At 53.7% G+C, this 11,707-nt stretch overlaps 1 protein-coding gene across 2 annotated transcripts in view; it reads left to right on the top strand.

Moving 5' to 3' along the window:
• LOC147092881 (protein sel-1 homolog 1-like) overlaps positions 1-11,707 on the top strand; it is a 79,407-nt gene that overhangs the window by 44,804 nt on the left and 22,896 nt on the right. For both annotated transcript variants that reach the window (XM_085976165.1, XM_085976164.1), the window contains 3 exons: positions 3,243-3,317; positions 5,653-5,825; positions 7,827-7,955. In XM_085976165.1, the coding sequence (XP_085832291.1) occupies positions 3,243-3,317; positions 5,653-5,825; positions 7,827-7,955 (377 nt within the window). The remainder of the gene's footprint in view (positions 1-3,242; positions 3,318-5,652; positions 5,826-7,826; positions 7,956-11,707) is intronic.

The raw sequence follows: 11,707 nt of genomic DNA, 5'->3' as shown, positions 1-11,707 counted from the left end.
CACACTCTCTCCCTCTCTCTCTCTCTCGCTCGCCCTCTCTCTCTCTCTGTCGCTTGCCCTCGCGCTCTCTGTCGCTTGCCCTTGCTCTCTCTCTCTCTCGCTCGTCCTCTCTCTCTGTCGCTTGCCCTCGCTCTCTCTCTCTGTCGCTTGCCCTCGCTCTCTCTCTCTGTCGCTTGCCCTCGCTCTCTCTCTCTGTCGCTTGCCCTCGCTCTCTCTCTTTTTCGCTCACACTCTCTCCCTCTCTCTCTCTCTCGCTCGCCCTCTCTGTCGCTTGCCCTCGCGCTCTCTGTCGCTTGCCCTTGCTCTCTCTCTCTCTCGCTCGTCCTCTCTCTCTCTCTCTCTGTCGCTTGCCCTCGCTCTCTCTCTCTGTCGCTTGCCCTCGCTCTCTCTCTCTGTCGCTTGCCCTCGCTCTCTCTCTCTGTCGCTTGCCCTCGCTCTCTCTCTCTGTCGCTTGCCCTCGCTCTCTCTCTCTGTCGCTTGCCCTCGCTCTCTCTCTGTCGCTTGCCCTCGCTCTCTCTCTGTCGCTTGCTCTCTCTCTGTCGCTTGCCCTCGCTCTCTCTCTGTCGCTTGCCCTCGCTCTCTCTCTGTCGCTTGCCCTCGCTCTCTCTCTGTCGCTTGCCCTCGCTCTCTCTCTGTCGCTTGCCCTCGCTCTCTCTCTGTCGCTTGCCCTCGCTCTCTCTCTGTCGCTTGCCCTCGCTCTCTCTCTGTCGCTTGCCCTCGCTCTCTCTCTCTCTCTCTCTCTCGCTCGTCCTCTTCTGTCGCTTGCCCTCGCTCTCTCTCTTTGTCGCTCACTCTCTCTCTCCCGCTCTCTCTCTCTGTCGCTTGCCCTCGCTCTCTCTCTCTGTCGCTTGCCCTCGCTCTCTCTCTGCCGTTTGCCCTCGCTCTCCCTCTGTCGCTTGCCCTCGCTCTCTCTCTGTCGCTTGCCCTCGCTCTCTCTCTGTCGCTTGCCCTCGCTCTCTCTCTGTCGCTTGCCCTCGCTCTCTCTCTGTCGCTTGCCCTCGCTCTCTCTCTGTCGCTTGCCCTCGCTCTCTCTCTGTCGCTTGCCCTCGCTCTCTCTCTGTCGCTTGCCCTCGCTCTCTCTCTGTCGCTTGCCCTCGCTCTCTCTCTGTCGCTTGCCCTCGCTCTCTCTCTGTCGCTTGCCCTCGCTCTCTCTCTGTCGCTTGCCCTCGCTCTCTCTCTGTCGCTTGCCCTCGCTCTCTCTCTGTCGCTTGCCCTCGCTCTCTCTCTGTCGCTTGCCCTCGCTCTCTCTCTGTCGCTTGCCCTCGCTCTCTGTCGCTTGCCCTCGCTCTCTCTCTGTCGCTTGCCCTCGCTCTCTCTCTGTCGCTTGCCCTCGCTCTCTCTCTGTCGCTTGCCCTCGCTCTCTCTCTGTCGCTTGCCCTCGCTCTCTCTCTGTCGCTTGCCCTCGCTCTCTCTCTGTCGCTTGCCCTCGCTCTCTCTCTGTCGCTTGCCCTCGCTCTCTCTCTCTGTCGCTTGCCCTCGCTCTCTCTCTCTGTCGCTTGCCCTTGCTCTCTCTCTCTCTCTCGCTCGCCCTCTCTCTGTCGTTTGCCCTCGCTCTCTCTCTTTGTCGCTCACTCTCTCTCTCCCGCTCTCTCTCTGTCGCTCGCCCTCTCTCTCTCTCTGTCGCTTGCCCTCGCTCTCTCTCTTTTTCGCTCACACTCTCTCCCTCTCTCTCTCTCGCTCGCCCTCTCTCTCTCTCTGTCGCTTGCCCTCGCTCTCTCTCTCTCGCTCGCCCTCCCTCTCTCTCTCTGTCGCCTGCCCTTGCTCTCTTTGTCGCTCACACTCTCTCCCGCTCTCTCTCTCTCGCTCGCCCTCTCTCTCTGTCGCTTGCCCTCGCTCTCTCTCTTTGTCGCTCACTCTCTCTCCCGCTCTCACTCTCTGTCGCTCGCTCTCTCTGTCGCTTGCCCTCGCTCTCTTTGTCGCTCACTCTCTCTCTCCCGCTCTCACTCTCTCTGTCGCTCGCCCTCGCTCGCTCTCTCTCTCTGTCGATCGCCCTCGCTCTCTGTCGCTCACTCGCTCTCTCCTGCTCTCTCTCTCTGTCGATCGCCCTCGCTCTCTCTCTCTGTCGCTTGCCCTCGCTCTCTCTATCGATCGCCCTCGCTCTCTCTGTCGCTTGCCCTCGCTCTCTCTCTGTCGCTTGCCCTCGCTCTCTCTCTCTCTCTCTCTCGCTCGCCCTCGCTCTCTCTCTTTGTCGCTCTCTCTCTCTCGCTCGTCCTCGCTCTCTCTCTCTCTGTCGCTTGCCGTCGCTCTCTCTCTTTGTCGCTCACTCTCTCTCTCCCGCTCTCACTCTCTCTCGCTCGCCCTCTCTCTCTCTGTCGCTTGCCCTCGCTCTCTCTCTTTGTCGCTCACTCTCTCTCTCCCGCTCTCACTCTCTCTGTCGCTCGCCCTCGCTCTCTCTCTTTGTCGCTCACTCTCTCTCTCCCTCTCTGTCGCTCGCCCTCGCTCTCTCTCTCTCTGTCGATCGCCCTCGCTCTCTCTGTCGCTCACTCTCTCTCTCCCGCTCTCTCTCTGTCCCGCTCTCTCTCTCTGTCGCTTGCCCTCGCTCTCTCTTTGTCGCTCACTCTCTCTCTCTCTCTCTCTCTCGCTCTCTCTATCGATCGCCCTCGCTCTCTCTCTTTGTCGCTCACTCTCTCTCTCTCTATCGATTGCCCTCGCTCTCTCTCTCTGTCGCTTGCCTTCGCTCTCTTTGTCGCTCACGCTCGCTCGCTCGCTCTCTCTCTCTCTCTCTGTCGCTCGCCCTTGCTCTCTCTCTCTTGATCGCCCTCGCTCTCTCTCTGTCGTTTGCCCTCGCTCTCTTTGTCGCTCACTCTCTCTCTCCCGCTCTCTCTCTCTCTGTCGTTTGCCCTCGCTCTCTTTGTCGCTCTCTCCCGCTCTCTCTCTCTCTCTCTGTCGTTTGCCCTCGCTCTCTTTGTCACTCACTCTCTCTCTGTCGCTCGCACTTGCCCTTTCCCTCCTCTGATTCTATTTCTCGGACTCTCCTTGAGTCTGTCTCCATCCCTCTCTCTGTCTAACGCTTTCATTCTTCATCTCTCTGTTTTTCTGATTTTCTCTCTGATTCGCTGCTTCTCTGTCTTTCCCTGATCACGCTCTATCTGTGTCTCCGTCAGCATTGATTCTTAATAAACTCGGATATAAGTAATGAATCAAACCTCGTTGGCAATGCCTGCGAGGTGCCAGCTCCTTTATCTCCGTGTATTTGAGATGAAGTGCTCAGATTTATCTCAATTATATTTTGCCGTTGCCAGAGGAATCCCATCTGATCAACAGCGAAGAAATTTACTCCCGGGCCCTGCTGCACTGGAACCGAGCCGCCACGCAAGGTAGGTTCGCCGGGGATGTTCTAGAAGAAGGCGCGGTGACCTAGGGCGTATTCCGGTCACTTGTCGGGAAGGAGCGGGGTTGAGGGATTTTGCGAAGAGAATCTTGGCTCACAACTAGGCCCTGGTTTCAAAATGGCCGCCTAGCAACGCTGCAGCGAGACCAGCTGCATGCTGGGATAGCGTAGCCACTTGGCCCCGGATCGTCCCTTTTAAAACCAAGTTCCTCGTCCCTGCCGATGGCCGACTGGGTGAAAAGCCAGTTTAAATGGCAGTTACTGCAGTGCCGCGCTAATTGTATGCTGGCAATAACATACTTCAGGAAGGATGTCAAGGCCTTGGAGAGGCTGCAGAGGAGATTTACCAGCATGGTGACGTAAGAAAACTACTAAGCACTTGGTTTGAGTATAAAACAAGGCTTTAATCAACTGTTTCACAACCATGGGATTCTAGTTACATCGCTAGTTCCTGGTTACAGAAACATCCTGAGCAAGCTGGGCCCACGCACGAGTATTTATACTTTCCTTGGACGGCGCCACCAGCTGGCCGCCCAATGTTATCTCGTGAGTCATTTCTACACGAATGGTAAGATTCATGACGCATGGTACCAGGGAGATGAGGGAGGTGGGGAGACTGGAGAAGCTGGGGGTTGTTCTCCTTGGAGCAGAGAAGGTTAAGGGGAGATTTAATAGAGGCATTCAAAATCATGAGGGGTTTCGATAGAGTAAATAAGGAGAAAGTGTTTCCAGTGGCAGGAGGGTCGGTAACCAGAGGGACACAGATTTAAAGGTGATTGGGAAAAGAACCAGAGGGGGAGATGAGAATGTTTTTTACGCAGCGAGTTGTTGTGATCTGGAACGCGCTGCCTGAAAGGGCGGTGGAAGCAGATTCAATAGTAACTTTCAAAAGGGAATTGGGTAAATACTTGAAGGGGAAAAAATCGTAGGGCTATTGGTGAATGAGCAGGGGGGCAGTGGGACTAATTGGAGAGCTCTTTCAAAGGGCCAGCACAGGCACGATGGGCCGAATGGCCGCCTCCTGTGCTGTAAGATTCTACAAACAAGATCGAGAACTGAGATTTCTCTCTTTTTAAAGCACTGCTTTAATTAAATTAGTTTCCGCGCACCAGACAATAATTGCTGTAGATCTGCTGTGGACGTGCAGGGGTTCTGTACTGCAGTCTGTGTCGAGTTTCTCATTAACCGGCATTTTTTGGCTGTTGGGAGTGATGTGGGAATGAGGGCAGGGGGCCGTGGACTGAAGGGGATAAAGCCGCGGCTCGCTGTCTGCAGGGAGTTTTGAGAGAGTCAGGCTTTGCTCTTGCATTGCCCAGCAAAAAAGACAACTGTGCATTTCAATTGATTTTTGCCAGACTCCAGTTCCTGATCCAGTAGGGTGAAGGAGCCGCTCTCTGGGCTGCGGATTGAGACCAGGAGTTGGGACCCTCTAGTGGATCAGGGAGGTCGGGGCTCTGTCAGGGAGATGGGGAGACGGAGGGGTTCCTCTGTCTGGGAGGGGGTCCGCTATCTGGTAGGTGGGGAGAGGGAGGGGGTCCCCTGTCTGGGAGGTGGGGAGATGGAGGGGGTCCCCTGTCTGGGAGGTGGGGAGACGGAGGGGGTCCCCTGTCTGGGAGGTGGGGAGACGGAGGGGGTCCCCTGTCTGGGAGGTGGGGAGAGGGAGGGGGTCCCCTGTCTGGGAGGTGGGGAGATGGAGGGGGTCCCCTGTCTGGGAGGTGGGGAGATGGAGGGGGTCCGCTATCTGGTAGGTGGGGAGAGGGAGGGGGTCCCCTGTCTGGGAGGTGGGGAGATGGAGGGGGTCCCCTGTCTGGGAGGTGGGGAGATGGAGGGGTCCGCTGTCTGGGAGGTGGGGAGATGGCAGGGGTCCCTTGTCTGGGGGATGATGAGAGGAAGGGGGGTCCTCTGTCTGGGAGGTGGGGAGAGGGAGGGGTCCTCTGTCTGGGAGGTGGGGAGAGGGAGGAGTCCTCTGTCTGGGAGGTGGGGAGAGGGAGGAGTCCTCTGTCTGGGAGGTGGGGAGAGGGAGGGGTCCTCTGTCTGGGAGGTGGGGAGAGGGAGGGGTCCTCTGTCTGGGAGGTGGGGAGAGGGAGGAGTCCTCTGTCTGGGAGGTGGGGAGACAGAGGGGGGTCCCCCGTCTGGGAGGTGGGGAGACGGAGGTGGGGGGTCCCCTGTCTGGGAGAGGGAGGGGGATCCCCTGTCTGGGAGATGGGAGACTCCCTTAACGCGCTCCCGCACCCCCCCCCCCCCCCCCCCCCCCCGTTACAGTGTAACGCTCCTCTCCCCACCGTTAGCATAATGCTCCGCTCCTCTCCCTTCTCTCTCAGGCTATACGGTTGCCCGGCTGAAGCTCGGAGATTATCATTACTACGGCTACGGGACGGACGTGGATTACGAAGCGGCGGCAATCCACTACCGGCTGGCCTCTGAGCAGCAGCACAACGCGCAGGCCATGTTCAACCTGGGCTACATGCACGAGCAAGGGCTGGGAATAAAGCGGGTACGTGAAGCACGTGAAAAAGAAAGAAGGACTCCCATTTATACGGTGCCGTTAACAACCTCAGGACGTCCCAAAGCACTTCACAGCCAATGAAGTACTTTTGAAGTGTGGTCACTGTTGTAATGTAGGAAACGCGGCAGCCAATTTACGCACAGCAAGATCCCACAAACAGCAATGTGATAAATGACCAGATCATCTATCCCGCTGCTCCTCTTCCAATAGTGGCCGTGGGATTTTTTACGTCCACCTGAGAGAGCAAACGGGGCCTCGGTTGAACGTCTCATCTGAAAGTCACCACCTCCGACAGTGCGGCGCTCCCTCAGTACTGCCCCTCCGATAGTGCGGCGCTCCCTCAGTACTGCCCCTCCGACAGTGCGGCACTCCCTCAGTACTGCCCCTCCGACAGTGCGGCGCTCCCTCAGTACTGCCCCTCCGATAGTGCGGCGCTCCCTCAGTACTGCCCCCTCCGACAGTGCGGCGCTCCCTCAGTACTGCCCCTCTGACAGTGCGGCGCTCCCTCAGTACTGCCCCTCTGACAGTGCGGCGCTCCCTCAGTACTGCCCCTCCGACAGTGCGGCGCTCCCTCAGTACTGCCCCTCTGACAGTGCGGCGCTCCCTCAGTGCCGCCCCTCTGACAGTGCGGCGCTCCCTCAGTACCGCCCCTCTGACAGTCCGGCGCTCCCTCAGTACTGCCCCTCCGACAGTGCGGCGCTCCCTCAGTACTGCCCCTCCGACAGTGCGGCGCTCCCTCAGTACTGCCCCTCCGACAGTGCAGCGCTCCCTCAGTACTGGCACTGAGAGTGTTGGCCCAGATTTTTGTGCTCATGTCTCTGGAGTGGGACTCGAACCCACAACCTTCTGACTCCCAAGAAGAGAGTGCTACCCACTGAGCCACGGCTGACGCCTTGTTATTGTGTTACTGTTCCTGCACTATCACTCTGTCTTTATCCAGCCGCACCAATACCGTGGCAACAAGAGCAGGTCAGAGGCTGGGTATTCTGCAACGAGTGTCTCACCTCCTGACTCCCCAAAGCCTTTCCACCATCTACAAGGCACAAGTCAGGAGTGTGATGGAATACTCTCCACTTGCCTGGATGAGTGCAGCTCCCAACAACACTCAAGAAGCTCGACACCATCCAGGACAAAGCAGCTCGCTTGACTGGCACCCCATCCACCACCTTAAACATTCACTCCCTCCACCACCGTGGCTGCAGTGTGCACCATCTACAAGATGCACTGCAGCAACTCGCCAAGGCTTCTTCGGCAGCACCTCCCAAACCCGCGACCTCTTCCACCTAGAAGGACAAGGGCAGCAGGCGCATGGGAACACCACCACCTCCAAGTTCCCCTCCAAGTCACACACCATCCTGAATTAGAAATATATCGGCCGTTCCTTCATCGTCGCTGGGTCATAATCCTGGAACTCCCTCCCTAACAGCACTGTGGGCGCACCTTCACCACACGGACTGCAGCAGTTCAAGAAGGCGGCTCACCACCACCTTCTCAAGGGCAATTAGGGATGGGCAATAAATGCTGGGCCTCGCCAGCGATGCTCACATCCCAGGAATTAATTTTTTTTAAATGCGAATTCCTGAAGGCGATCATGCTCCCACGAGTCGCTCCCCTGGTGGCTCAGTTGATAAGTGCGCTCTCTCTCCCTGGGGATCTGTGCTACACAGACCATTCTCCCCAGTCCATGCTACTGCTGGGGCAGTAGTGGTGGGGGAGGGGGGGTGCCCACTAAAGCTGGCCTTAGTGCCCCCGGGTTGCCACCAGCCAGGGGTGCTGTGCTGCTGATCGATATCCAGTGAATCCGAGTGTGAACTGTGCTGCCGCCCATAGTCGAATATCCTGACTGTTTGGGCTCCCCGGGAAGACCAGCCCCACTTGGCTGAGTTTCCGGCGAGTAGAACCATACCCTCGCGGTAGTCGTGGGGGGGCGGAGAGAAGGCATCCCTCGCCCCTCGTCCCTTCATTACTCCGTTTTTTTGCTCCTTGCAGGACATCCACCTGGCCAAACGGTTCTACGACATGGCGGCTGAAGCCAGCACCGACGCCCACATCCCCGTGTTCCTGGCCCTCTGCAAGCTCACCGTCCTCTACGTGACTGAGTACGCACACCACTGGAATGTAAGTATCACTGAGGCGTTGCGGGCGAGGGCAGGAGCAGGAGGGCCAGAGGAAGGCGCGGTGGCGACCGGTCAGGGGTTCCCCGGGCATGGGTGCCTCCCTGGTGCAAGGGTCAAGGATGTCTCGGAGCGGCTGCAGGGCATTCTGGAGGAGGAGGGTGAACAGCCAGTTGTCGTGCATATAGGTACCAACAATATAGGTAAAAAAACGGGATGAGGTCCTAAAAGCTAAATATAGGGAGTTAGGAGGTAAATTAAAAAATAGGACCTCAAAGGTAGTAATCTCAGGATTGCTACCAGTACCACGTGCTAGTCAGTGGAAATAGAAGGATATTTCAGATGAATACGTGGCTAGAGGAATGGTGCAAGGGGGAGGGATTCAAATTCCTGGGACATTGGAATCGGTTCTGGGGGAGGTGGGACCAGTACAAACTGGACAGTTTGCACCTGGGCAGGACTGGGATCGATGTCCTAGGGGGAAGTGTTTGCTAGTGCTGTTGGGGAGGGTTTAAACTAAAAGGGCAGGGGTTTGGGAACCTGTGCAGGGAGACAGAGGAAAGGGAAGCAAGGATAGAAGCAAAAGACAGGAAGGAGAAAAGCAAAAGTGGAAGTCGGAGAAACCAAGGGTGTAAATCAAACATGGCCACAGTAAACAATAATTCTAAAAGGTCTAAGAGTGTTAAAAAAACAAGCCTGAAGGCTTTGTGTCTTAATGCGAGGAGCATTCGTAATAAGGTGGATGAATTAGCTGTGCAAATAGATGTAAACAGATATGATGTAATTGGGATTACGGAGACATGGCTCCAGGGTGACCAAGACTGGGAATTCAACAACCAGGGGTATTCAATATTCAGGAAGGACAGGCAAAAAGGAAAAGGTGGTGGGGTAGCATTGCTGGTTAAAGAGGAGATTAACACAATAGTAAGGAAGGATATTAGCTCTGATGATGTGGAATCTGTATGGGTAGAGCTGAGAAATACCATGGGGCAGAAAACGTTAGTGGGAGTTGTATACAGACCCCCAAATAGTAATGCTGAGGTTGGGGATGGCATTAAATGGGAAATTAGAGATGCGTGCAATAAGGGCACAGCAGTTATCATGGGTGACTTTAATCTACATATAGATTGGTCTAACCAAATTAGTAACAATACTGTGGAAGAGGAATTCCTAGAGTGTATATGGGATGGTTTCCTGGACTAATATGTCGAGGAACCAACTAGAGATCAGGCCATCTTAGACTGGGTATTATGCAATGAGAAAGGATTAATTAGCAATCTTGTTGTGCGAGGCCCCTTGGGGAGGAGCGATCATAATATGATAGAATTCTTCATGAAGATGGAGAGTGAAGTAGTTGATTCAGAGACTTGGGTACTGAATTTAAATAAAGAAAACTACGATGGTATGAGGCGCGAGTTGGCTAGGATGGATTAGGGAACGTTACTTAAAGGGTTGACGGTGAATAGGCAATGGCAAACATTTAAAGATCGCATAGATGAACTACAGAATTTGTTCATCCCTGTTTGGCATAAAAATAAAACCAAAAAGGTGACTCAACATTGGCTAACGAGGGAAATTAGGGATAGCATAAGATCCAAGGAGAGGACATATAAATTGGCCAGAAAAAACAGCAAACCTGAGGATTGGGAGCAGTTTAGGATTCAACAAAGGGATTAATTTAGAGGGGAAAATTGAGTATGAGAGTAAGCTTGCAGGGAACATAAAAACTGACTGTAAAAGCTTCTATAGATATGTGAAGAGAAAAAGACCGGTGAAGTCAAGCGTAGGTCCCTTGCAGCCAGAATCAGGGGACTTTATAATGGGGAACAAAGACATGGCTACCAATTAAATACATATTTTGTCTTCACAAAGGAGGACACAATTAAAGTCCCAGAGATGTCGGGGAACATAGGGTCTAATGAGAGGGAGGAACTGAATGAAATCAGTATTTGTAGGGAAATGGTGTTGGGGAAATTGACAGGATTGAAGGCCAATAAATCCCCAGGGCCTGATAATCTACATCCTAGGGTACTTAAGGAAGTGGCCCTAGAAATAGTAGATGCATTGCTGGTCATCTTCCAAAATTCTATAGACTCTGGAACAGTTCCCATGGATTGGAGAGTAGCTAATGTTACCCCACTATTTAAAAAAGGTGGTAGAGAAAAAATGGGGAATTATAGCCTGACATCAGTACAGGAAACTTTCGATTTACCGGCACCTAAATAACCGGAAATCTCGGTTAACCGGCAAAATTCAGGAGTAGGTTCAAGTAAGTTTTACTTCATATTGTACTTGCCTTCCTCGATCTGTTGCTGTGCAAGGGTGTGGCTGCAGCTGTTGCTAAGCTACAGAGACGCTTGGAACTTGTGGCCATTGTTCTGCACCTGTTCCTAAGCAACAGGGTTTGTTGCTTTATACGGAGCTGTCAGCTCTCCGTATCTTTTACTGTAGCTTTTGGTTATCCGGAATTTTTGATGAACTGGCACCACGTCGGTCCCGTCCGTGCCGGATAAAAAAAAGTTTCCTGTAGTGGGGAAAATGCTAGAGTCCATTATAAAAGATGTAATAGCAGAGCACTTGGAAAACAGTGACAGGATCGGACAAAGTCAACATGGATTTACTAAAGGTAAATCATGCTTGACTAATCTACTGGAATTTTTTGAGGATGTAACTGGTAGAATAGATAAGGGAGAACCAGTGGATGTGGTGTATTTGGACTTTCAGAAGGCTTTCGATAAGGTTCCGCATAAGAGACTAACGTGCAAAGTTAAAGCACATGGGATTGGGGGCAAGGGACTGACTTGGATAGAAAACTGGTTGGCAGACAGGAAGCAAAGAGTTGGAATAAACGGGTCTTTTTCCAAGTGGAAGGCAGTGACTAGTGGGGTACCGCAGGGATCGGTGCTAGGACCCCAGTTATTAACAATATATATTAATGATCTAGACGAGAGAACTAGATGTAATATGTCCAAGTTTGCAGACGACGCAAAGCTGGGTGGGCGTGTGTGCTGTGAAGAGGATGCAGAGAAACTCCAGTACGATTTGGACAGGTTGGGCGATTGGGCAGATGCAGTATAATGTGGATAAATGCGAGGTTATTCACTTTGGTGGCAAAAACAGGAAGGCAGATTATTATCTGAACGGCAATAGATTGGGAGAAGGGGAAGTGCAACGAGACCTGGGTGTCCTTGTGCACCAGTCGCTGAAGGTAAGCATGCAGGTGCAGCAGGCGGTTAAGAAGGCAAATGCCATGTTGGCCTTCATAGTGAGAGGGTTTGAGTACAGGAACAAGGATGTCTTGCTGCAGTTGTACAGGGCCTTGGTGAGACCACACCTTGAGTATTGTGTGCAGTTTTGGTCACCTTATCTGAGGAAGGATGTTCTTGCCATGGAAGGAGTTCAGCAAAGATTCACCAGGCTGATACCTGGGATGGCAGGAATGACGTATGAAGAGAAATTGGTTCAATTAGGCTTATATTTGCTAGAGTTTAGAGGGGATCTCATTGAAACTTATAAAATTCTAACAGGACTAGACAGAATAGATGCAGGAAGGATGTTCCCGATGGCGGGGGAGTCCAGAACCAGGGGTCACAGTCTAAGGATAAGGGGTAAGCCATTTAGGACAGAGATGAGGAGGAATTTCTTCACCCAGAGAGTGGTGAACCTGTGGAATTCTCTACCACAGAAGGCAGTGGAGGCCAATTCATTAAATATATTCAAGAAGGCGTTGGATATATTTCTTAAGGCTAAAGGGAT

Source organism: Somniosus microcephalus, unplaced genomic scaffold (genome assembly GCF_052327205.1).
Source record: "Somniosus microcephalus isolate GS21.2 unplaced genomic scaffold, FLI_Smic_1.0 unresolved_chr2, whole genome shotgun sequence".
Taxonomy (NCBI): domain Eukaryota; kingdom Metazoa; phylum Chordata; class Chondrichthyes; order Squaliformes; family Somniosidae; genus Somniosus; species Somniosus microcephalus.
The sequence above is the reverse complement of the archived record's forward strand: the minus strand, read 5'-3'. Positions and strand labels throughout refer to the sequence as shown.